This window comes from Cheilinus undulatus, linkage group 22, assembly GCF_018320785.1.
Source record: "Cheilinus undulatus linkage group 22, ASM1832078v1, whole genome shotgun sequence".
NCBI lineage: Eukaryota > Metazoa > Chordata > Actinopteri > Labriformes > Labridae > Cheilinus > Cheilinus undulatus.
This window is the reverse complement of record NC_054886.1, coordinates 31,938,873-31,965,737: the sequence shown is the minus strand read 5'-3', so window position 1 is coordinate 31,965,737 and position 26,865 is coordinate 31,938,873. Positions and strand designations below refer to the sequence as shown.

Below are 26,865 nucleotides of genomic sequence, written 5' to 3'. Positions count from 1 at the left end.
TGAAAATCAACTGCTAATGCAACTAACTGTCTCTGTCAGTGTCTACTTCCTCTCTCTGTATCTTGGGTATTTTCAGACACAGAGATGTGAGGTCATAGGCGGTAGACATACAGCGGTACCGCTCAGTCTTCAGGAGAACTGGAGAGTTTCTGAGTGTAACATTTAAAGAAGAAGAGGAGACGTGAAGATGAAGATTTACCTGCTGATGGTGGCCGTTGGTGAGTACAGATATTTAGCTTTGTAAAGCTGGAGGAAATTAAGTTGCTTGTTGTTTTGTGCTTTTAGTAAATAAATCTGAAAAAGAGAACAACTAAACATTATTACAGACAGATAACGTTCATAGATCTCCTCCTTTGTAGAGCGTTTGCTGATGTTTTAAATATATTAATAATATTGAAAAGTTTTACCATGACTTTGCAGCTGAATAATTTACATTACTTAACTGCAATAAAACATGGTACGGAAATCCACAGTCAATTTGAGAGAGTATGAGAAAAGGGAAGATAGCGGCTTACATATGAAACCACTTCTCCTTAGCAGGGTGCATTTGTATTTTTTTCCACACTGAAATGATGCTACTCAGCTTCACCACATCTTTGACATCACACCCACTTATTCATGCTGTGGTAGACTCTTCCTCTTTCAGATGAAATGTCTTCTAGATGCCACATTTCACACTATATTTCCATTGAAAAGTTAAGCTGTGATAACCATATTTCATTTTTAACCTGGAAAAAAAGGGCATACAAAGTAGTGAAAAAAGGGTTTACAGGGGCAAATGTAGGCAGGAAATGACAAAAAAGGGTTAAAAGTGGCAAAAAACCTGCAGAAAAGTGATGGAAGGAGATTAAAAAGTGGAAAAATTGCTTTAAAGTGGCAATAATGCGCAGAAAAAGTGATGAATAAAGTTTAAGAAGTGGCAAACTGGTTGAAAATGGGCAATAATGATGATGGTGAAATAGTATAAAAAACTTGGACATGCCATTAATCATGAAAAGGGTCTGTATTTTCGGCCAGATCCATTTCCTGGTTGAAACAAGCCCCAGAATCTGGAGAAACGCATAATTCCATTTTTTTTTGTTTGTTTGTTTTTTGTTTGTTTTTTTGTTTTTTATTGTTTTATTTTTGAAAGAAAAAGGGGAAAATTACAACCAAAAAAAAAAAAAATTGTTTGTTTTGTTTTTTTTTTTGTTTTTACATTTTATATTTCTGAAAAAATAAATGGAAAAATAAGCTTTTGTCCTGTTTTTAAGTTTCAGGAAAAAAAAAAAGCCTTTAAGACTTTTCCTTTTTTTTTCCTCCTTTTTAATTTTTTTTTTTTTTTAAATCCCTGTAAGAATTTTTAAAAAGGGCCATTTTTCCTGTTTTTATGTACTGAAGATTTCATGGACAACATAAATATTAGGAAGAAAATAAATTAATATGAATAAATACGCTGAGACTGCTTGTGGTGTTTCTCCAGATACACAGCAGGAGTCAGATTTTCAGTTCATGTTTGTATTGTTTGGTGGAAAAGTTTAAGTATTCAGCAGCAGATGGCAGTATGAGTGTCTTTCTATGCCATCTGGCTCATAAGTCAACATTTACCTATTAGATCGATTGTTGCTTGTTTTTCTCTCTGATTGTTCTTTTTATTTTTTTGTACACACACAAATAATAAAACACTGCTGTTTGGTCCCTTCTGTGGTACTGTGAGGGGATCCTTCCTACTGGACGAAACACTGACGACCCCTGTGAAGTGCTGGTTTCTTACTACCCATCAGTCTGCACGGTTGACTTGTGGAGGCAGATAGTAATGGATTAGGGATTTCTTCTCTGAACGCCGATCCTCTTTATAGGGCACAAGTATCTTGTGTTTCATTCAAACTCTGTATGCATGAATAAAATTCTTATTAAAGTTAAAACCATTTCTGGTCTCGTCTAAATATGGTGTCATTTAAGTTTGTCCAGCTAAATGCTACTAGGCTAACTATTTCACACTGTACTACTGAAAAGACAAAGCAGGTTAAAAACAACCGACTGTTTGCAAGCTGTTTCAGATTTTACTTGAACTTTCTGTTCTTCTACTCTGTAGGGGCTGCAGTGATGTTAGCACAGGGAGAAGATGAAGACTACGGGGGTAAAGTATTCTGTCTTTTCTGGTTTGAGTTCATTGGTTTGAATTCTGAAAACACACCACCGCTGTCCGTTGCACGTCAAAATAATCGTCCCCATTATTTTTCTGCGTACAAACCCACACCGGCAGCAGCCAGATGCACCTGGATACTCTGAGGCATTTTACGCCAGTGTTGCTAAATCCCTGCACAGCCCTGGCTGTGTTTTCATGGTTTTTAGAGAGAAGCAGCCCTTTAAGTTAAGCACTTATTTTAATGTAGACCAAACCCAGACTCTGTGTTCCAAATAATTATGCATAACATTTTTGTTCAGTTTTTCCTAAATAGTCTACATAATTGGCGGTCAATTGGATTTTTCATTCTTCAACATTTATATTGTAATCTGGATTTTATTTGACAAAATTACCAATGATGGCAATTGCCTTTTTGTTTTTTTTATTACTTTTTTGCAATTTAACTAAAATTACTATTACAAATTATTATTCAGAGTTTTAAACACTCAATAGTTTCTAAGGGATTGAAAACATAAATCTGTTGTAATATTTTGTATTAGGAGGTAATTTTTCTCAAATCAAAGCTATTTCAATCAAAACCATCTTTGCAGGTCCATATTGACATAGAAGCCCTTCTGATTACTCTGTAATCAGTTGAATTTGTTAGTCCATGTTTAGTGTCTGGATTTCCTTTAAGGATGCCAGAAATCCTCCCAGAGCTGCTGTTTGGAGCTTAACTGCTGTCCACCCTCATAGAGCTTCCTTTAAAGGATGCTCCACAGGCTCTCAGTAGGGTTAAAGGTCAGGGGATGATGGTGGCCACACCATGATTTTTTCTCCCTTTAAGCCCATGGCAACCAAACCCTCAGTATGATTTTTAGCAGCATGGGATGATGATTTCACTCTGGAAGGCACGGTTCTTCTTTTTATACCATGGAAGGAAATGGGCAGTTAGGAACCTCACATATACTGCTGAGGTCATTCTGACACCTTCAGGCACCTTAAAAGGAGCCGATCAACTCACTTTCTGTGATTCCAGCCCAAAACATCCCTCCACCACCTCCTTGCTGACACTGGGACATGGTGGAGATTTACAGTCAACATTTGCACAACTGTACCACAGACAGATCTCTGATCAGACGGTGAGGGACAGACTACACACGGCCAGTCTCTGTGCTTATGAGGCTGCCAGGAAGCCTGCAATGACTGCCCTTCACCGTCAGGCCCATTAGTGATCGTGTCGACAGCACAGACAGGGGAACCTAAGAATGTGGGACAATGCCATGTTCAGTGTTGAATCATGGCTCTGTCTGCAGAAACTGGATGGAAGGATCAAAGTATGGAGGTGGCGTGGAGAACACTATGCAGATTTCGTGGCAACTTTCAATGTAGGCAGTGTGATGAATCAGGACTACACTCTATCCTCTAAGGCACTGATCATCAACTGGTGGCCTGGGGGCCATATCAGGCCCCCCCAAAGCTTCCTGTCCGGCCCCTGAAAGATCATTAAATTCAGAAAAGGAGGAGAAGAAGATGTTGTGATTTTAAGAGTATCCCTTTGCTTTAAATGTCTGCAGCTCTTAAACCCACCCCCAAAACAATTAATACTGAAATAGTTTTAGAATGACTTAACATTTGATCTGTTTTTACAGAAATGTGCCTTTTAGTAATACTTATTATATATTTTTTATAAAAGGGTAAGGTTGGTAAAAGTGTTACAAAGATAATGGGTGAAAAATGGCAAAATGGGTTGTGGAGTGGCACAAAGGGACAAAAATTGGTGAAAAGGTGGTGAAAACAGGAAAAAGGGGGTAAATGTATCAACAATGGGTTAAATGTGTCAAAAATAGTGCAAAAAAAAGTAATGAAAAGGGGTTAAAAAGTGTCAAAAATAGAAGAAAAGGGGAAATAAGAGGATAAAACATGCTGGAAAAGTGGTTTAAAAGGGGTTAATAATGGAAAAAAATTGGTTAAAGAGGCACAAAGTATCAAAAATGGGTTAAAAGTGTCAAAAATACGGCACAAATAGCCTGGCAAAGTAGTGGAAAGGGGTTAAAGAGTGGCAAAATGGGTGAGAAGTGGCATTTACAGGGGCAGAGAAGATCTGGCAAATTTCTCATGGGTGCAACCCACATATTCAGCTCTGCTGCTCATCCCGCAAATGCATGGTCCTTACAAATGTGGCACCGTTAGAAGGGAACTGAACAGGCTCTCTAACAGTATAAGATTTATTGAGAAGAAGCATTGTTACAACAAAGAAATAACTTACCAAACACTGGTTTCCTTACTTTTTGTGCTAAGTTTAGATTTCTCTGATATCTTTACAGGGGAGTATGAAGAAACATCTCTTGGACCAGACTCCTATGATGATGAACTGACCACTCCAGGTCAATCAATCTACTCATTAAACGCAACATTCCTTTTTGTTTTGCAGTTCTTCTTATTGGTACATTTATTATTTCAGGAAAGATTTTTGTCACAAAGTTTTTCTCTCATTCATTCAAACTATTTCTCAGTACAAAGAAGAAAGTATGTATTGACTACATCTGATACACACATAGCTACTTGGTATTAACAGTATGATACAAATATGTTTGCTCTGGCTATTTAACACAAACAAACAAACTATATATATGATCAAGTGTCAAACTTGAGGCTTCTAAAGGGTGTTTCCGACTAGGTGCATGTTTGGTTTGTGACATCTGCGGCACGAGCCAGATTCAGCTTGTGCCGTCACAGCTTTAATGCCGGCCTTATGTGTTAGAGGTTAGATTCTCTGCCTGAGCCCAAAACCAGGCCCACATAGCCTGGAGGGTCTGGAAAAGTGCATGTGTGGAAACAGCCTTGATTTAGTTCTTTTAATGTGAACTCTGCAAAGCACTTTGCTATTCTCCCTCTATAGTAGATCAAAATGCCCTTTGAAGTATATTTTATATGATATTTTTGACATGTATTTTGTCTCTTCCTTCAGCTTCTACAAAGATTTCACAGTCTGGAACCGAGTCCTCGCTCCACTCCTCTACCGCCATCCTCCGCCCACTCCACGTGCTCAGTGTTCTCTTCGTTGTGGTGCTGTTAGCTTTCTAAATATAAAAAAGTGCGCCATCATAGACACCCGAAAGGCATGCATATACCTTATTATACACCATTTTCTTATAAAATTTGAAAAATCTGGTTGTTTTCTTGAGATTTTAAGAAATTACCACATTGCAATAGAAAAAGTAACATTGTTTTAACAAGAAATAAATATGCCAAGGTCCAGAGAAAACAACCTTATTTACTAGTTATCACTGCAAAACAGACTAAGATAGAATATTTGGCTTAAAGTCCACTTAGGGCTTCAGTTATAGACTTATTGCCATTGTTTTTTTCCAGACACATTCATGACCAAATGTAAACACCACCACAACCCACTGTGGGGTCCTGAGTTGTGAACCACTAGTCTGGACCTGCTCTTCTTGTAAAATGACTCATGATGTGTAAATAAAAATTGATTGATTGACTGACGTTGGCTTTCATTGGTGTTGCTCCTGCTTTCTTTGGCCTTAAACCAAAGTATGTGAAAAAGTGCACCAAACTAGACGCCCTTAACAATGGTTCTGCTTTTTTATTGTTCAGACTGTACGCTGTCTGAATGTGTTCTTCACCTTCACAAGCATCATGCTGTTCACACTCGTGTTGCTGAAGTAAGAACTGAAAACTGAGCAAGCATCCTGTGTCAAAGTGGAGCGAGGGCTGTGGTTGATGACTCACTTCCTGTCTACTGATTTAGAGAGTAGAGAGACATAAATTTACTTTTTTAGTGAGGAGAGAGAAAGAGAGAGGGTTGAGATGCTAAAAAATAGAGGGTTTACTGTTTCTGTACCACACTGTGTTGTAAACCATCAATGCATGCTAAAGCTAGTTAAGGAGTTCCTCAAGGTTCAGTGCTGGGGCCGCTTCTTCTTTGGTCCATAACAGAATTCACCACCTTTTTTAAAGTGATCTTTATTTGTCTAAAATGTCTTTTATCTAATCACACTAAAGTTGAAATATTTTCAGACTTTATCTTATCAATGAAAAAACAGGAACAAGAGATTTGTGATGACACTTTCAAGTTCAACTCAGCCTCAACAAGCTCAAGATAACAACCCCATATGAATTCTGATGAAATCATAACTTTGGTCATAAAATAAAAACAATAATGACACGCATCCCTACATGTATGTTTTCTTGATACCTCATGATATTTATAATTTCATCTTACAAAAACAAAAATGGTTTTCCCTGATTACCAGCAAATTTTAAGACACTACATCTTTAGATCTTAATTTGTAATCACAGGAAACAGGCATTGTTACTGAGATAATGAGATAAATGACCACAACTTGATAAATCAATGGAAACTTATGTGTTTTCACAGGAAGACTGAGTAAAAGTGTGATATTTCCTCTATGAATATGTATAAATACATGTCTGCTTTCTAGACTCACGAAAATCAAAAATCCACTATCTCAAAATGTTAGAGTATTGTGGGAAAGTCCAGTTGGCAGAGGTTTCCTGAGACGCCATTCTCTCACCCTGGTTCCGAACACACAACCACTATCATGGGGAAGACTGCTGACTTTACAAATGTCCAGAAGACAATCATTGGCACCCTCCACAAGGAGGGTAAGCCACAGAAGGTCATAGCTGTCTGTTCTCAGAGGTTATATCAAAGCTGACTGAAGTTAAAAGAAGAAGCAAATCCTGTAAAGCTGCATTAATATGCAGATGATACCCTGTTATACCATACTATATGGATATTTTTTATTCCTGAGCTATTTCCTTTTTCTTTACTTTTTTTAAAGATTTATTTTGGGGTTTTTAATGCCTTTATTGACAGAGGACAGCAGTGGACAGAATCAGAAACGGGGAGCCAGGGAGAGACGTGGGAAAGTGCTACAGGCCAGATTCAAGCCCGGGATGACCGTGCACATATGGTGCGCCCCACACCAGCCACTGTCTAAAAATACAGGCGTTACTGTATCTTCAATCAGGATTTGTTGCTTAGTGCCAACATCAGCCTAGAACTGTTGTGATTTCATGCAATATAAATAAAAAAGTGTTGTTGGCATAAACAGAGGCTCAGTGCTAAGACCACTGTTGTTTACCTCATCTGTGCATAATAATGTCTAAAAAAACGATTAACTTTAAGTGTTATGCAGATGACACTCTGCTGTACCTCTTAACAGTGCTAACAATAAAACACTGAACTAAGGTGGAAGCACACTTTTAAGACATGAATCCTACAGACTTCTCAAAAATCATTTTGAGTTCATTTTATCAGGATTTGTGTTTTTGCCATCGTGAGATGATTCTGATTTGATGCAAATGAAATACCAAAAGGATTAGGAAGAGTGAGACAAAACCAAAACAATGGAGAGTTAAATATGAGCAGCAGGAAGGAGAAGAGACGGCGAGGCAGACGAAGAGCTATAGAGTAATGCAAAGACAGAGGAGGGAGGAAAGGTGGAGAGACACAGAGAAAAAAGAGAGAGAGAGAGCTTACAGCAGGAAAGTCTCAGAGAAGTGAGAGTCGAGGTAGAGGAAGAGGGTCGTAAAAAAAAAGGAACAAAATAAGAAACTAAAAGCAGCCTTGTGGATGATCAACCGCTATTTTTAAAAGCTTATTTTTCGAGTCATAGAGAGAGAGAGAGAGAGGTTAAAAGCAAACCCGCCATCATGCTAAGGCGTTGGAGTCATCTCTGCTTCCTCGGTGAGTTCACCTTCATTTGACTTCCAACAGACTTAAAACTTTCTTCTGTATTTTTCCAGAATGATGCCAGAAACATCGAGACTTGATTTACTGATGAGTAAGAAAACCAAGAAGAACATTTGTGAGCAGACTAGGGCTCCCGCGCTAACTCAAACTTCAAATAGAAGGCGTCAAAGCTCAGACAACAGTTGAGTCACGCTGCAGAAACACTGTAGGCCTTTATCACAAAGATTTAAATGATACGAGTGAGACATCTCTGATTTGATCATGTCCGCAGTTATCATCGATTTAGCTCAATGTTAAAGCTTTTTATACTTACATCTGAGTGACTGAATGATTTAAGGGTTTAATCGAGGAGTCAGGAAGTGCTTGGACTAGTCCAAATTAGAGGTTTAAAAAAAGAAATTTGATTAAAAGCAAACCTAGAAATTTAGAAGTGAGTCTCATGTGAGTTTTAGCACAGAGCAGAGGTACAGCTCTCTACTTTTACGTTAGGATGTAAAGTAGCGTCATTTACCTGCAGGAAACTTTATCTGTTCTTTTAAATAAAGGTAATCTATGCAAAACTTATTTGTGAGACATGCTGAGTTATCAAAGTTAATCAGTAAATCCATTGATATTTTAGATTTAGGGGCATCAGCCATTTGCAGGGCCGCAATAAACGACTATTTTATTAATTGATTAGCTGCTATTGCTGTTTGCCGATTAATCGGGGAAATTTTGACCGAACTGCTCGGCCATCTCCGCCCCATGTATTCGTCTGGTCTTAAGCTCATCGTTCTTCTCTGCTCACATTTTGACACCAGCAGTCGCCTTTTTTTTTCACACATTTGAAAACTTGTTACAGCTTCACACTTCTGACCTTTACACTAAACAGCTTCAGCTGTCAGCAAACACTGAGTAGAACATTCTGCAGGATGATGACAGAGTTTCTCATGAGCAGGTCTACGTTTCTGGTTTCTGTGCACACCAGAAACTCTCTCATGAGCAGGAAATAGTTTCCAGTGAGCAAGAAAAAGTTTGTGTTGAGCATGGCAGAGTTTTGGTATTTTAAGGGCTCCATAGACGGGCAGAGTTTTAGCATGATCATACTCACAGGAAAGTCAAACTACAGCTGAAGCTGCATGAGGTGACTTCATTGGATTACTGTCCTCTCTCTAGTTTATAAGAAGCAATGACGGTTACATTTTTGGTAGCAGCTTGACTTTGAGACAGTAGGTGGCGCTATGCTGCTTTCAGTTTGTTACTATTGGAGCTTCTTCATCACATAAAAGATCAAATATGTTAGAAAACAGCAGGCAGATCAGATTCAGTAGGGATGTGACATCTGACTATTCTGATAGACGACTAGTCCGTGGCCCTCGAGTTGGTTAGTCTGCTATTAGGGTTGTTTGATTTTTGCTCATTTATTTGTGTTTTTGCAGTTATTTGATGGGTCTTATTGAGGCTATATGGCATATATTTGGGTCTTGGCATCACATATAACTAGAGTTAATGAGGGTTGGTTGATTTGTTTCGTGTAAGATGCTAAAAATATGAATGACACTCTAATTTATTTAATCATCAGTATTTGTTAACAACGTCAGCGTCCGATGGTGAAAACCTTAATTTGAGAGTTCTGGTACATTTCATACGACATCAATAGTGTCTCTGAAGTGTGTTTCTCTCTGTGGCTCCATCACAGGGTTTTCTATCTGGCTTTCTTCTTTGTGCTGTTTGCAGAGCTGGCTGGTCCCTGACTGTTCATTCATTCTGGAGCTGTAAAGTGTGTAGAGCTCTTGTTGGTTCTGATGTTGAAATTATTTAATCATTCCAGTTTTTAACCTCTTTTCATCTCATTCCTCACCCATTTATTTGACTTATAACCCATTTTTAAGAACATTTTTTCCACTTTTAACAGCTTTTGCGACTTTTAACCCATTTGTACCAATTGTTGCCACCTGGGACCCATCACCCCCACCTTTTTTAAAAACTTTTCTAAATACTTCCACTTTGAGCCTTTCTTGCCATTCTTTTGACAGGTTTAGCATATTTTTTCCATTTTTTGCCCTTTATTTCTATATTTAACCCATTTACAACATTTTCTTCCACTGTCCAACAATTGTAGCTCATTTTCACCTCTTTTGAACATTTTTAATCCATTTCAACAACTTGAAATAACTAGGACTAACTAAACACCTTTAACCCATTTTTACCACTGTCTAACACTTGAAGCTCAATATTACCATTTTTATTTGCTAATTTGCAATTTTTGCCACTTTTTTTTAAATCAAATTTTGCCCATTATTTCCACTTTTCATCCATTTTTGCCACTCTTTTGACAGTTTTTTTTTTTTTTGCATTTTTTGCCCATTTAACCCCATACACATCATTTTCTGCCATTTTAACCAAATTTACCACTTTCTAACACTTTCTAATACTTGTAGCTATTTTGAAGCAGTCTTTTACCACTTTTAGATACTTTTCTGACCATTTTCTGCCACTTTTAAATAATCTATGCCGCTTATTTCCACTTCTAACCCAGTTTTGCCTACCTTATGACAGGTTAAGCACATTTTGGTCATTTTTGCCTCTTTTAACCATGTTTTCTAATGTTTTTGCCACTTTAAATCAATTTTTAACATTTTCTGCCATTTTAACCCAATTTGCCACTTTCTAACACTTTCTAAGCTAATCTGAAGCACTCTTTTACCACTTTTTTGATACTTTTCTGACCTTTTTTTTGCCCCTTTTAATCAATTTTTGCCCCTTATTTCTACTTCAAACCCATTTTCACCTCCCTTATGGCAGATTAAGCACATTTTGGCATTTTGCCTCTTTTAATTATTTTTTCTAATGTTTTCTTCCACTTTAAATCAATTTTCAACATTTTCTGCCACTTTCTAACATCTTTAGCCCATTTCTTCCACAATATTGTACTTGTAGCTCATTTTTACCACTTCTTTGATACTTTGAACATCTTTTCACCAATTTTTGTCATATTTTTACCCTTTTCCACAACTTGAAACCACTTGAAACCGTTTTCTTTCTTCTAACACTTTTAGCCCATTTTTTCCACTAACACTGTAGCTCAATTTCACCATTTTTACTTGCTATTTTCTGATACTTTTCTCACCATTTCACCACTTTTTAAAATCAAATTATGCCCATTATTTCCAATATTCACCCATTTCTGCCACACTTTTGACAGGTTAAGAACATTGTGCCATTTTTTGCCCCTTTAAACCTACTTACATAATTTTCTTCCATTTTTAGCCTAATTTGCCTCTTCCTAACACTTCACCTTTTTTTGATACGTTGAACTTTCACCCCTTGTTAACATTTTTAACCCATTTCCACAACTAACATTGAAATGTAATTGTTTAACCTGCAAAAACTAGCATAAAAAACAATGAAAAGCAACTGAAAACAAAACGTTTTCCCTGTTGGTGAGTTCACTACAAGATCCAGACTGTAGTTAGGCTACCAACATCTCATCTCCACCATAGCATCTGTTAATTATAGACCTTTAATACAGGTTTAGCACATTTTTTCCACCTTTTTTTGCCCCTTTAAACCCTTAATCTCACTATATTGCCACTTTTAACCCAATTATGACATTTTCTGCCACTTCTAACCAAATTAGCCACTTTCTAACACTTTTAGCACATTGTTTCCACTGTCCAATATGCGTAGCTCATTTTCACCACTTTATACTTTGAACCGCTTTTCACCATTTTAGTCATATTTTTAACCCATTTAAACCACTCTAAACCACTTTAAACCATTTTTTTCCCCTTTTTCCACCACTTTTAACCCATTGTGCAAATTGTTGCCCATATTTGCACCATTTCACAGATAATTTAATCATTTTACTTTGTTTTCTAGGATCCTGACATCTGACATTAGTTTCTAAATGGTTTAATGTGCCCGTACATATTATCATTACCTTAAAAAGGTAATTCTGTTTAAAATATTGAAAAAGGTTGTATTGTACTACAGTTTTAAGAAACAAAATGATTTTTGGTCACTCTAATAAAACTGTTCTGGTTAAAAAAAATAAAACATGGTTCTCACAGCTTAGCTTTATCATAGGCCAGGATTTTCCTGACCTCCATGGGCCCACATTTGGCAGGACCCCAGAAAGCTCTCTCCTTTGTCCCCCCATTATGGGCAGCCTTGGCCACATACTAATGATTTTGATAATCATATTATCTACAATCTACTTTTGTTTAGTTTTCATCATCTATAACTGATGCGGCGTTGTCAGATATGTCTTTTATCACAAACCAGCGATAACCTCTGCCATGTCTGTCTCAGTTCTAGCAGTTTCTACTCTTTCCAGAGGAAAAGATGTCCCTACTGAACCTCCAGATAACGGAAAACAAGGTACGTTGTCATTCACTTTCATCATAAACACATAACAGTGTATTCTGTGTCCCCAGAACAGAAAATTTGCTCCTCAAGTCTCTTGCTTTGCTGCCATATGCAGTCTTGTCTGGTGTTTTTATGCTGTACCTTGTTTCTGCTTGTCGTGACCTTTACCAGTTATTCATGTTTCTAACCATTGAAAGCTGCTCCATCCTTGATCGGCCTGAACTGTTTTGCATTGTAATATAATATAGCACATGAGTTATACCCGTTTTGTATCTTTAAATTGGCATCTCCAACAAGTTTTAGTCTCTTTAATGTAGCGTTTCATACAGATCAGAGCTAGAAGAGTAAAAGGTTTCTAAATGGTGCTACTTGACAATGCTCTTTATAAATCAGTCTAAGACTGCTGCTCTCCTTCTCTTCTTCATCTATTTCAGCTGTTTTCTTAGACTTTTATAGTATCAAGAGTCATTTTAAGGTGTTTATTTTTCTCTTAGTCATGAAACGTTTAATTTCCTCATTGGTGTGTCGTACAAAGCTTTTGACATGTGCTTTTTCATTCGTGCTCTGCTGAATAAGTGCTTCATCTTATGACAACCTGCATCAGCCCCATTGTAGTGCGTAACCATGGGGACAGTGCCCACATCCTGCCTTTGGCCTATTTGAGTTTCATGCAGAGTGGTGGTCGCAGAGTTAATAAAAAAAGTCTTGTTTCTCTCTGGCTGACTTAGAGACCTTCACCTCGATGACACCTGATTCTGATGCTGCAGATGAAGCTAAGCAAACCGTGTCACCCTCGCCTTTTCTCCATAGTAACTCATCAGGAAATGGGACAGATACAACACAGGTACGAACTCTGACACTTTTACCCCCAGAAACAATAACTTAATAGCAGAGGTCAGAAACAAGGGAAACTAACAAAGCTGAATCTTTGGTATCTTTTCTGCTCCTTGTTGTCAGTGCAGCCATGTAATTTGCAATGACTGACTTTTATGCACAAACTGAGAGCCTCACAAGTGGGATATTCAATAAATGACTCTAGACTGAACCCTATTAATTGTGCAGTGAATACATTTCCAGTATTCCAAAAGCTTCAAACACAATACCTGTAAAAACACGTCGTTACATTACAGTTGTTACATTTCCTCCAAGATACACAAAACTGAATTAAAGAGGTCACAAATTGGGAGAACTAACAAAAGCTACATTGTTTACATTTAATCTGCTCCCTGTTTTCACTGTAATGCAATGATGCCATGCAATTTGCAATAGATCTGACTTAAATGTGCATGCAATGGGTCTCTTAAGTGGGAATTTGATTAAATGATTTCCAAAAGTGACAAACACAGTACCTGTAAGAACAGGTCTAATACACTGATCCCTGATGAGCCCCCAGGTGTTACATTTCCCCCAAGATACACAACACTTAATAATAGAGGTCTAAAACTTGGGAGACTAACAAAGCTGCATCTTTGACACCTTATCTGCTCCCTATTGTCACTGTAAAGCAATACTACAATGCCATTTGCAATTGATCTCACTTTTACACGCATGTAAATGCTCCCTAAGTGGGATTTTCAAAAAAATAATTTCAGACTGAATCCCATGCTTTGTGCAGTAAACAAATTTCCAATATTCCAAAAGCAAAAACCTGTAAAACAGATCTCTATCACTGATCCCTGATGAGCCCCCAGTTGTTGTATTTCCCCCAAGACACACAAAACTTACAGCAGAGGTCGAAAACAAAGTTGCATCTCTTTCAGCCAAAATGCTCCCTTTTCCACTGTAATGCTATACGACAACTCCATATGCAATAGATCTGACCATTATGCAATTCAATTCCTCCTAAGTTAGATTTTCAATAAATGATTTCAGACTGAACCCCTTGCTTTGTGCAGTAAACAAATTTCCAATATTTCAAAAGCGATTAACACAAAACCCTGTAAAAACAGGTATATAACACTGATCCCGGACGAGCCCCCAGTTGTTACCTTTCCTGCCAGAGACAGAAGATCAACAACAGAGGTTGCAAATTGGGGACACTCACAAAGCTGCATCTTTTGCACCAGCGTTAATTTTGGCAGCGATTTTTAATTTTAGTCTCAGTTTTAGTCTTTAAATGAAATACATTTCAGTTTTAGTCACATTTTAGTCGTTTCTATCCTTTTAGTTTAGCCCTCGCTCCCTTGTAGTTTTTAGCTCCATCTGTCCTTGTTTGTCCGGAAAATGGACATGCAGAAAGGTGTTAATAAAAAAATCATTTTTCAACATATTTTTTAATTTCACAACTTCAAATCTCTTCAACAACTTCAACCCTGACCACTTTAAAAAAGAAGAAGAAAAAAAAAAAGTTACACCCTTTTTATGCCAGTTATTGTACACCATGTCACTGGTATTTTTTATGGTTAAAAAACACAAAAACAACATATTTCCCATATAAAATGATGTAGGAAAAAAACCCCTTTTTAAAAATACAGCCTGGGCCATGTCAATGATGAGTAGAAAAATCGATTTTGATGCATTGACATTTTTTTTGTAGTGCCAAATTCCATATTTTTGCTCCATCTGTCCTTGTTTGTCCAGGAAACAGACATGCAGAAAACTGTTAGTAAAATAATCATTTTTCAGTTATTTTTTTTTTCTTTTTTTTTTTTTTTACTTTTATTGCTTCAGATCTCTTCAACAACTTCAACCCTGACCACTAACAAAAAAAAAAAAAAAAAAAAAAAGAAAAAGTTGGACTTGGATTCAGTGAGATAGCGTCCAAGCTAAACAGATGAGCCTATCAGAGTGAAAAACACGCCAGTTTTACCATCCTTCTCTCGAGCCTCCTCCTCTACCAAATCATATGTGAGCGAATGCATTTGTTCATGTTAGGTTTATTTTATGTACAGGCATAAAGAATCAGAGGATATATGTAGGATATGAATCAAGAACACACGCATTTCCACCTCTAACCAAAATGTGACCACAAATATGCCAACTATGCGCATATATAAATTTACTGCATATTTGAGATATGATATATTCTTACGTTTTGATCGAAAGGACCTGTGCATCCTCATGCATGTCCATCCACTTGCTATGAAGTGAGGGCAAAGTTGAAATTGTCCAAATGTCCCCCTTTATTAGTCCCAGACTGCAGAACTCAGAAGTAACATTCCACTCCACTTATGGCATGTCTGACTGTGAACACAGACGCAGATTCGCACCCGATCACACACGTAGGAGCACACAAACTTTTCCGTACACCTGTAGCCCACTTTGGCCAAATTTGATGCCTCAATTTAAATCTGTTAAACTGTGCTTTCACAGGTAATAAATTATAGGGAACAGTGATGATAAATGATTTTAAGATTGAAAAAAAAAAAGTCAAAACGATTAAATATCACAGTATCAGTTACCGTGTGTCCATGTCAAACAAATGCAAAATAAATAAATGACTTAAAGGCTCAAAATCTGAGATAAAAAGTCAACTTTGTAAATCCTAAAGTTCAAAATACAAAATTAGAAGTAAAAATAAGGTTGTAAAAGGCAAATATATGAGATAGAGTTAAAATCATGACTTTAAAGGTCAATATATGAGATAAAATAGAAAATCAAGAGTTTGAAAGGTCAAAATAGAAGATAAATTTCAAAATTTTAATCCTAAAAAGTCAAAATATGAGAAAAAATTCTAGATCAGGAGTTTAAAAGTGAAAATATGGGATTAAAAGTCAGAGTTAGGGGTTTAAAAAATCAGAGTATGATTTAAAATGAAAAATTGTGAACTTAAAAGGTCACAATATAAGAGAAAAGATCAAAATTATGAATTTAAAAGGTCAAAATATGAAATAAAAAGTAAAAATCCTAAGTTTAAGTCATAATCTTGTGATGCAAAATGAAAAAATATGAAATGAAAAAAGAAATTAATTTCTTTCTCCTCATTCCTTACTTTTTATCTAATTATTTCTACTCTCTACTTTTTCAGGTTTTTATGACTTAACAAGGATTTTTTTTTAAATCTTCAAGGTTAAATTTACATTTCTATACTGGAAGAAATCTGCAGACCTCATTCCAGTGAGCCAGTTCTTATTGAAATATGAAATGATCTTGCGGGCCGGTTAAAACTGCATCGTGGGCTGCATTTGGCCCCCGGGCCTTGAGTTTGAAACCCGTGTTTTAAAGTGAGTGTGTTTCAGGATCTCAGTACGAGAGATACAATGGTATTGTTAATTTTGTGGTACTGCGGTGACAGAAGCGTCTCAATACAATCATGGACACGTGACGTTTTAGACGGTAGGTCCTTGGGGCAAAAAGTGACAGAAATAGATGCTTTAAAGAAAGTGGTGTTCGTGAAAACAGAAGAGGAAAATCGTACGTGTGGACTAAGCATTTCCAATGTGGCTATCAGTGTGCTTCAATGTCAGCTTTTACCCTTCAGCTGACTTCACTTTTTGCACATAAACCAACTCTGCTGCTTTTCAAATAGGTTATGAGACTAAAACAGGGAAGGATATAAAGCTGTTAAAAAACACTATGATCTTCATGTCATCTTTTACAGGTAGATGAATACACAGGGAGTGTATTTAACAATGATGACTTCCAAAAAAATCAGACTACACCAAAAGCAGCGAATGACAGCATCCCAGCTCAGACCACAGACCCGGTCATTCTACCAGAGGATGGAGGATCCTCTGGTAGGACAGAGGATGCAAACTTAATGACCACTGTTTCAAAGGCAGCATCCACGACCCAATCACTGCCAGGTAGTGTCAATGCTGGAGTCTTTACTGTGAGAGGTGCTCCTCTGCTTGACTTCCTGTTTGTCAAACCACAACTCTGACATGCTCTTCTTTCTGTAACTGTAACACACACAAACATACATATACAAAGAATGGCTGAAACACACTGTAACAGCCACACACACTAACATTTATACACAGAATGACTGAACAGACTGTAATTGCCACACACACTAACATATTTACACACAGAACGGCTGAAACACACTGTAACTGCCACATAGACGCACAACGAAAGGCGGTAATATCAAGTCATAAGAATTACAATCAGCCACAAATACTGACATCTATGTAGACGAGAGTTTTTTTTAAATAATTTTCCTCATTAAATGAGACTGAAATATCTCTGGATTTTCTGATGTAAAGTTAAAGAAATAGAATATGGTATCATCAACATAAGAATAGACCCTGCAAAGCTCAGTGTGGGTTTTCAACAGAAGTTTAGGAATACTATCTACGTGAAGTAACTATAACACTTTACAATAAACATAGAAAAATGAAAGATGTCGAAACCAAAAATTCCTACCATTTCATGAAAACATTAGCTCATTTTTAATTAGATGGTAGCAAGACATCTCAAAAAAGTAAGGACAGGGCCATGTTTACCATTGTGCAGCATCCACTCTTCTTTTAACAATAGTCAGTAAACATCTGGGAAGTGAAGAGACCAGCTGCTGGAGTTTTGGGAGAGGAATGTTGTCCCAGTTTTGTCTTATGTAAGATTCTAGCTGCTCAACAGTCCTTGGTCTTCTTTGCTGGATTTTTCATTTTATGACATTCTCTACTGGTGAGAGGTCTGGACTGCAGGCAGGTCAGTTCAGGACCCAGACTAAGGCTGAATCCCAATTCTCCCCTTAACCCTCAATCTTAACCCTCAGTCTCAAAATGTGCATTCCTGCGAAGTGAATTCTCCTGAGAGTTGAGTTGAGGGGCAAGTTTGAGGGCACTATCTCCCTCAGTTTTGAGATGTTCTTGGAGCTCCCTTGGTATTGATGGTTATCACTCAAAGAAAGATGGCGGCGAATGCAGGGAAGAAATCGAGCTACAAATGTAAATTTCTTCATTAATAGAGATCTAAAAATTACAAAAAACACTTCAATATCTTAGTTTAATGTTTTTTATGGATTATTTGCCTTTTTGTAGTGTAAAATTTACTTTTATTTTTACAATTGTAAGCCGGTAACCGTGCAGTCGCGGAAAAGCCTACGAGTTACGACTGGTGTTTGGCGTTAGCTAATGACCGTGTTATACTGTGACTTTCAGCTGAATATGTCAGTGGTTGTGGTGTTTATACATCTTATTTGGTTGAATATAACGTGTTCTCGTTCTTCTTCTTCCTCTGATTTGACAGACTATGCAGTTTTGGCACTGCCCTCTACAGTCTGAAATCGTAACTGCTATTAAGGGGTGTCCCATTTCTGAGTTACGGGATGGTCCTTACACTTGGTTTTGAGGGGCAAGTTAAGACTGAGGGTTGAGCTTGAGGGTGAGACTGAGGGTTAAGGGGAGAATTGGGATTCAGGCCCTGTCCACATGGAGACGAAAATGATATATTGCCTGAATTCGTCCCCGTGTGGACGGGGCCTCAGCCTAAGACTGTGAAGCCATGGTGTTGTGATAGATGTGGTATGTAGTTTAGCATTGTCCTGCTGAAGTAGTCAAGGCCTTCCCTGACAGAGACGTGTGTAAGCTGTCCACATCATTGGCACTAATGCAACCACATACTATCAGAGATGCAGGCTTTAGAGCTGAGCCAGGAGAACAAGCTGGATGCTCCCTCTCCTCTTTAGTCTGCAAGACACAGCATCTGTGGTTTCCAAGAGGAAATTCAAGTTTTGATTCCTGTGACCACAGAACGGTTTTCCGTTTTGCCTCAGTCCATTTTAAAGGAGCTTTGGCCCAGAGAAGACGGCAGTGTTTCTGGATCATGTTCACATATGGCTTCGTCTTTGCATGATCCAACTTTAACTTGCATTTTTAAACGGCATGGTGAACAGTGTTGACTGGAAGTGTTTCCGAGCCTGCAGGGATTTCCAGAGCAGAATCATGCTTGTTTGTAGGCCAGAGGGCCCGATGATCACAAGCACCCAATACTGACCTTCGACCTTGTCCCTTAGTTACAGTGATGTCCCCAGATTCTCTGAATCTTTTGAAGATATTCTGGACTTTAGATGGCTGGATATTATTTTGAAATTGCTCAGCAATTTTTGGATGCAGTTTTTCACAAAAGGTGAACCTCTGCCCAGCTTTACTTCCAAGAAATGCTTTTTTTACACCCAGTCTTGTTACTGACCTGCTGCCAATTAATCTAATTGGCTGCAAAATGCTCCTCTAGCTGTTTTTATCAGTACCACTTACTTTTCAAGACTTATGTTGCCCCATCCCTACTTTTTTGAGATGTGTTGCTGCCATCAAATTTAAAATGAGCTAATATTTTTATGAAATTGTAAAATGTCTCCTATATAGGTTTATGAGATTTGAAAATCACTGCGTTTGTTTTTATTTACACAGTGCCCCAACTTTTTGGAATTGGGGTTATATTACTACAAAACTCAAAAGGGTGAACCTAACCTAACCTGGTGTCTGTTTCTTTCAGTTACAGATAAAGAAGAGCCAAATACATCCTGGGGTAAGGATGTTTTATGTGACTCTATCAAACCAGCGCAACCTTCCTCTTTGCTTCTCCAGCAACAACTCTCAGGATTACTGGCTGTCATTTAAATGCACTAGTTGTCATCAGATACATACATTACCTGAGTCATAAGAGGCCTCATTTGTTCAAATTGGTCACATTATTTGATTTTCATGTATTCTGAACTAGTCAGCCTTACTTTTCGGTTAAAGTTTAGGGTTTGAACTGTCTTTAAACATGCTGATACCTCATCTTTTTGTTGGCTTTAGTGAGATAAATGTGCCACCTTAGTTCACTTTGATTGTTCACAATCAAATTGTCCCTGTCCTCCTGTGTCTGTAGCTTACGTGGTCCTGGTCTTGATCATCCTGGTGATAATTGCTCTGTGTTTCATCCTCTACTATCTACGGAGAGCCACCAGAGTAAGAAAATACATTTTTTCCATGAACAAACTCAAATTCTTGGTTTTCTTGATAATGTATTTAAAATGCCCATCACATTATAAATTGCTGGCTTGTTTCCTTGGCTGTTCAGAGTTATTCGTTCGACCTCCAGCGTCCTGTTCAACCCAACCGTCTTGATGAACCAATGGGCACCTTTGAACCAGTCTACCTGGATGACCTGGGTAAGTGTGGTCATATTTTAACCACAGTTAAAGAATAATAATAGAATTTCATGACATTGTTGCTTTGTCTGATACATATCAGAGCGACCAGAACCTAAAGAAGTAATCACCGATGACCTTTCAGCTACGCCAGTCGCCAACGGCACAAACCTCCAGTCAGAGGAAAAGATGTCCAATGGAGAGAACGGTACAACATCACTAATGTTTTTTGGTCACAATATTTAACAGACTGAATTTTCTACTCTTTCTTAAAACAGCAAATACAGTAGTTAAAGTCAAGAATTTGTGAGGTTAGGGACTGATGTTGGACCAGGGGGCCTGGCTCAAAATCTCCATTCCAGTCAGTGTTACTTTTGTCAACTAAAACAATGACTAATAAAAATGTTTGGTGACAGCCTTTTTGTCCATGACAAAAACTAGACTAAGGGTTTTTTCACACCTGAAAGTCTGGACCAAGGTCCGTGTTTTTGTTATATTGTATACATTTGGTTTGGTCTGTTTGGGTTTCACACTGTCATTATTGCAAACAGACTAACAGACTTTACATGATGAACCTACGTGATATCGTCATCAGCTACAGGTTTGCGTGTCTCTGTAGTTTACATTGATTGGCTATTCGGCCAGTGGGCGTCTGACGTCAACACGTTGAATAACACGAGTCTTGAATGTTGTAAACAATGAATGAAATCATCATTCCCACCATCATATTACTGTTGGTTTTCTACTGAGAAAAGCAACAGCTTGAAGAGCTGTAAATAAGGCTGGTCTGAGTTTGTCTTATGAGTTTTATCATTAGAAGACAACTTTATCATCATCATCAACAACAGGAAAGGAAAAGAAAGTATGTAATCCTGCGAGCCATTGCTACACTGACTTGGGAGAGAAGGTATGTGTTGTAAAACTCTTGAAAAGATGAGCTGTCAATAGTGAGGTATAACTTTATCTACAATTTTATGAAATTTTCCGTGCTTGGACAATCTCCATTTAACATAATAATGGACACTTCTACTCCTCGCGTAACATAAAGCAGCTACTGTTAGCCCACCTTGTCCAGGCTAATGGTCGATTTCAGTCTGTGAGACTGTTGTGGGCTCTTCCACTGCTCATTTTGTTATGGTGATGGATTTCCTTTGCCGGTAGTCATGTCTCAATTTCCTGTCATTGGTATGAAGGTCCGAACCTTTAAAAATAATGCTTTCACACTGGGCATGAACCAGACCGTGGTTCCGTTTGGTCTGGACCGAGACCACCTCTTTTGGTCGGACCAAGGTCCGGCTGTTTGGTCCGGACCATGGTCCAGGGGAGGTTTCACACAGACCAAACAGAAAAGTCTGAAAGTCCGGATCAAACGACGTAGGTGTGAAAGCCCCCTAAGACTAACAAAAATAGATCTGTGATGACTAAAACTGACAAAAAGTAAGTTTAATTTTCGTCAAGATGACTAAAACTAGACTAAAATGTAATTTAGTTTTCATCGGACATTCAAAGTCCATGATATTTCTCTACTGTGGGTAAATCTGTCAAAAAACAATGCAGCTGTAGCTATTCTGTTTCTCAGCTGTAGAAAGCAGGGACCCAGGTTTAGCAGAGCGCAGAGAACACACTACCATGACTTGGTACCAGATTAAGGCAAGAGAATAAATGCTTGGACTAAAAGTAAAGACTAAAATGTGAGGACTTTTATGGACTAAAACTACACTAACGCGTTTTGAGTTTTTGTCAACTGAAACTAGACTAAAACTAAAAAGGGTAGAGATTACTAAAATGTGACTAAAACTAAAATGAATTTCATTTAAAGACTAAAACTAAGACTCAAACTAAAAATAGCTGCCAAAATTAACACTGTCTCGAGATCATCCCAAAGATGAGGTGAGATGATGATGAGGTTGAGGTCAGGGGTCTGTGGGGGGGCCAGTCAAGATCTTCGACACTGAGCTCATCAAACCATACCATGACTGGCAAAGAAACCCAAAAGACAGTAACTTCATTGACTTAACAACTGTATTTTCACTGTATTAAGGCCAAATGACTGACAATGGTTTTGCACTGCCAATCCATTCTGTCTGATCTCAAATGTCTGCTTGTAACACATTCAGAGGTTTTAGCCCCGTAAACGAGACGATGGTGCATGAACATAAAAAAAAGAAAAAGACCTCAACATACCACAGGTGTAGTCACATGATAGCCCTAATATGCACTCATGTTCTTCCATCTTTATAAACTGAAAGCAACAAATAAACTCTCAACAGCTTTAGTGTTATCAACTCTCAGGCTGTATCAGAGTTTTCTTACCCGTCTTCTTCTCTGCTCCGCTAGCATCCCTTTCACCAGCCCCAGAGGAAAAACCAGATGAAAATGGAGCTGAGACTTCACCAATCACTGACACCAGTCCTTCACCAGGCGATGAACAAGCCGACAACCAGTCTACCAACAGCATCAATCTGTTCTTTGATGCTGTTGGAGAGGAGCAGCAGAACGAGAACAACAACAATAATCCATGTGAGTTTGATTAAAACAACAATGCAAAATTAAAGGCATATGCTACAGAATAAATAATAATAATAATATACCTCTCTATGAATGAATTGAAATGTTCTAAATGCTCCAAAGCAAGATGAGAAGCTTTAAATATTCAGTATCACAAATTTATTTACAGATTTTTGTGCTTTGTTAAAGTTCCTACAACTTTTAAAACACTATTTGTTCTCTTTTGACTCTAAAACACCTACTGAACATCACCTGGCTCATGTGACCTCTCAGACCAAATACATACTACCATCTAGTGGTCAAAAATTATAAAGTGAGAGGTCCCGGATGAGCCCCCATGTATGTTATGGCCTCTTAAATTATTTAACAGCAAATTAAGGCATGGACACTAAAAGACCAGTAATGGTAACCCTTCTTGCAAATTTAAGCTGCCTTTTGCCATTGAATGCCACTTTTTTCCCTTTTTTACCACTTTTGCCTTTTTAAATTTCTCATCTTTTGCCACATTTTACAGTTTTTGACCATTTTTGCCACCTGTAACTTAAGTTTTAATTTATTTTTTGCCACTTTTTCTCCCCATTTTTGCCAATTTTCACCCCTTTTTTTTGCCATTTTTTGACCATTTCACCACTTTAACTTATTTTCATTGCCACTTTAACCCATTTTTGGCACTTTTCACTGCTTAGATTGTGGCTCTTGCAAAGGTTTATTTTTCTTTTTAACAATTTGGCTCTTTGGTTGAGCAGGGTTGAGGAACACTGACCTAAACGGTCTTTAATACTTTGGGTAATATATAACAATCAGCTTATTTTTTTGTCTTCCAATTAGTTTTGCCCACCTTTAGTGCTTCTGTTCAGGTTGCACTCCAAAGAAGTCCTTAAACCCCCCCCCCCCCGCACACCTGAGTCATCCTGGCTGCAGCAGGTCACCTGACCAGGCAGACTCCACCTAAACAGACAATATATCACAAAAAGAAACAACAGCACTAGGATAGCGAGAGCTGGGGGATTTAACCTTGCAAGGGTTTGCTCATATGTAAATACCAAAATCTAACACGAGCTAACACCACCCCAAATGTTGTGGCTATGTCAACAATATAATGTCACACTAAGCGAGACAATGCTAAATGTTTTCCAATGAACTCGGCTTACGTTCTTCAAATGCGCCGGCAAACTTCACAGCAAGGAAAGAAAGTAGCTTTATTGTTGCTAGGCTAAGCTAAAGTCGTTTGGTGTGACGAGTCAGTCGATATATCATTTATATCTGCTACCTGGATTAACACTACAACAAAATGTTAAATATTTAGGAGGAAAGCTGACTAAAATATAACCCTTAAACCCTATTTTTGTTGTATCATATCACAGTTAAGTTTTGCTAACACATGGAGAGTCAAAGTTACTGTAAATGTGTTGGCTAGCAAATTAGCAAGCCAGACAAGACACAATGTTTAGCTTGAATTGACCCTTGGCTCACGTAATAACAAACTAAACCACACTATGTCCTTTATAGTGTAAAACTTAATATTATGGAAAACTGGCAAAATCTGAAATGTCATACCTGTTTCTCTGTTTCCTGTTTAGCTGTTTGCTCCAGCGACCCGTTTGTTGAAATAAACCTCGATGATCCGGCGTTGAGCGATCAGCTCCTCTCCTCTCCGGCAGCGTCGTCTTCTGTCCTTCCCTTTTCTCCTTTCTCCTTCTCTTCCTCTTCGTCCTAGCACCTCCACTGATGAACCCAACACCTCTACGAGGAAGCACAACTGTCTGGATGAAAGTTGACTATACTGTTTTAAATAACTGCTGACCACAAACTTCAAGAGCTAGCTTTAGCTTTGTGTTATGTGACCGTAACCTGAGCTACCCACAGATCTAATAAGGTATTTTTCTCCAAATGGAGGTTATTTGGATAATAACATCTTGTCCACAGGTTCACCACACTCATCAGTCAAACAGAGCTCTTTTAGCCTGAAACAAACTAGCTACCAGCTAACAGCTAATGGTGGATAATGCAAAATGTTTTCTTCAGCTAGCTTAGCTTAGTTTGTGCTGCATTTGTAATTTTCAACATAAATAGGTCTGAAACATATCAAGCAAGCTTATTAAAAATGTAGCTAAGCCTGCTTCTGTGAGACAATACAACTAGAGAGTCAAGGCTACTGTAAATATGTTAGCTGAAAAATTAGCAGGACAGACAAAATAGCCTGAATCAGCTGAAGCCATTTTTAAAGCAAGCTAGGCAACAAAAATGTTTGATTTTTAAGCTGTATCTGCAAGCTAAAAATGCTATTTTGTTTTCCGAACAACTAAAATAGGTTTCACATCTTAAAAAGAAATGAACAAGCAAATAACATCAACAGTAAGTGTAATTTTGACAATATGATGCTCTTGTTAAAATGCTTATGCACACTGTCTGTATGTTTATTGTACCATATGTTATATAGACATTAATAAGCAGATCTTTTAGGGAATTTCTCCATGTTAGATTTTATTCATTTGAATTGATTTTCATGTATTTTCAATTGCACTGTTTTAAAAAGCTATTTTTTTCTGTATTGAACCTGGCCTTATTTTTGTAGACTTACATGAAATAAACAAATATTCTAACACAAATGTCGGGTTTCTACTTTTGTAATAAAGCAAAATTTTATTGTTATGCTTTGAGAAAAAGAGAAGAACCAATGCTTAACTACACGCAACAGCCACTTTATTAGGTACACCTAGGGTCGGTGTATTTTCTGGCAGATCCTTTTCATGGTTGAAACCAGACTCAAAGAATGTGAGAAACTCTCGTTATTCCATTTTTTGTTTGTTTGTTTGTTTGTTTTTTTGGACCAAAACAGGAAAAAATGGAAAAACGAGCTATTATTCTGTTTTTTGCATTTTTGACCACAAATGAGAAAAACAGAAAAACAAGTTATTTTTCCTCTTTTTTCATTTTGGTCACAAAAACGGTAAAAACGATAACTTTTTTTTTTTGTTTTTTTAAAAGGGTCCTATTCTTGTTTGTTTCAATTCCATTATTTTTTTTTTGTCATTTAATGGAATTCTTAAAAGAAAAGAAGTCATGTGACCACTGGGAAAGGTGAGTTTTTCAGGTACTCTGTTGCTGTGGTTCTCAACTAGGTCTGGCTTCAGGACCCACCAGTCTGTCTTACCACAGATCGCAACCCAAGTTTCCAAAAGATTTTCAACGCATGTAACTAAATATGTTGCAGTTCTGAGCCTGTTTGGACCAAAACACCTGAAATAAAAAAGAAAAGGGACAAAACTGACAAATTTCATACCCTCTTTCTCCATCATTGTGTGTCAATTTTTGCCAATTTTCCAGAGAACTTTTAAAATTACTTCACTATCATGGGAAAAGTAGACATTTATTGTCAGAAGCGGAGATAAATTAGTTGAAATATTAATCAAACATTTAAATTGACCCATTTCACTGTAAAACAGGGTAAAATAAAAGGTATTGATGCATGTCCAATAAGGACTTCAGGACTTTTGTCACCTTTTTTCAGGCACCTAGTCATGACCCACTGAAAACTGCTCCGCGACCCACTTTTGGGTCCCGATCCACCAGTTGAGAACCCATGGTCTATTAATTGAGATCTGGTGACTGTGGAGGCCGCTGGAGTACAGAGAACTCATCGTCATGTTTATGAAACCATGGAAGCATGGTCAGTAACAATACTCAGGCTTATACTTAGGCTGTGGCGTGTAAGCAATGCTCAGTCAGTACTAAGAGGCCCGATGAAGAAATCCCCCCACCATTACACCACCAGCCTGAACTGTTGATACAAGGCAGGATGGATCCATGCTTTCATGTTGTGCACTTCAAATTCTAACCCTTCAGTCTGAATGTCACAGCTGAAATCTAGACTCATCAGACCAGGCAACATTTCTCCAATCTTCTATTGTCCAGTTTTGGTGAGCCTGTGTGAACTGTAGCCTCAGTTTCCTGTTCTTAGCTGACAGGAGAGGCAGCCGGACTGGTAAATAAGTCGTCTTGACCACGTCCACATGTCTAAATGCTACATCAGCCTTTGTGTTAACAATTGAACAGGTGTACCTAATAAAGTGGCCTGTTAGTGTATACTGCAGGAATATCAGGCACTTTTATTCTTTCACTTTCAGGTCAAATACAATT

The 26,865-nt window shown here is 37.8% G+C and overlaps 1 protein-coding gene across 1 annotated transcript; it reads left to right on the top strand.

Moving 5' to 3' along the window:
* The first annotated feature begins 7,612 nt into the window (after positions 1-7,612).
* On the top strand, positions 7,613-25,334 carry LOC121504163. The gene is made up of 10 exons (XM_041778806.1): positions 7,613-7,844; positions 12,144-12,212; positions 12,929-13,044; positions 16,741-16,945; positions 19,578-19,610; positions 19,956-20,035; positions 20,148-20,238; positions 20,321-20,425; positions 22,555-22,737; positions 24,306-25,334. The coding sequence occupies exons 1-10, from the start codon at positions 7,811-7,813 to the stop codon at positions 24,440-24,442; spliced, it is 1,053 nt and encodes a 350-aa protein (XP_041634740.1). The 5' UTR covers positions 7,613-7,810; the 3' UTR covers positions 24,443-25,334.
* Positions 25,335-26,865: the final 1,531 nt, after the last annotated feature.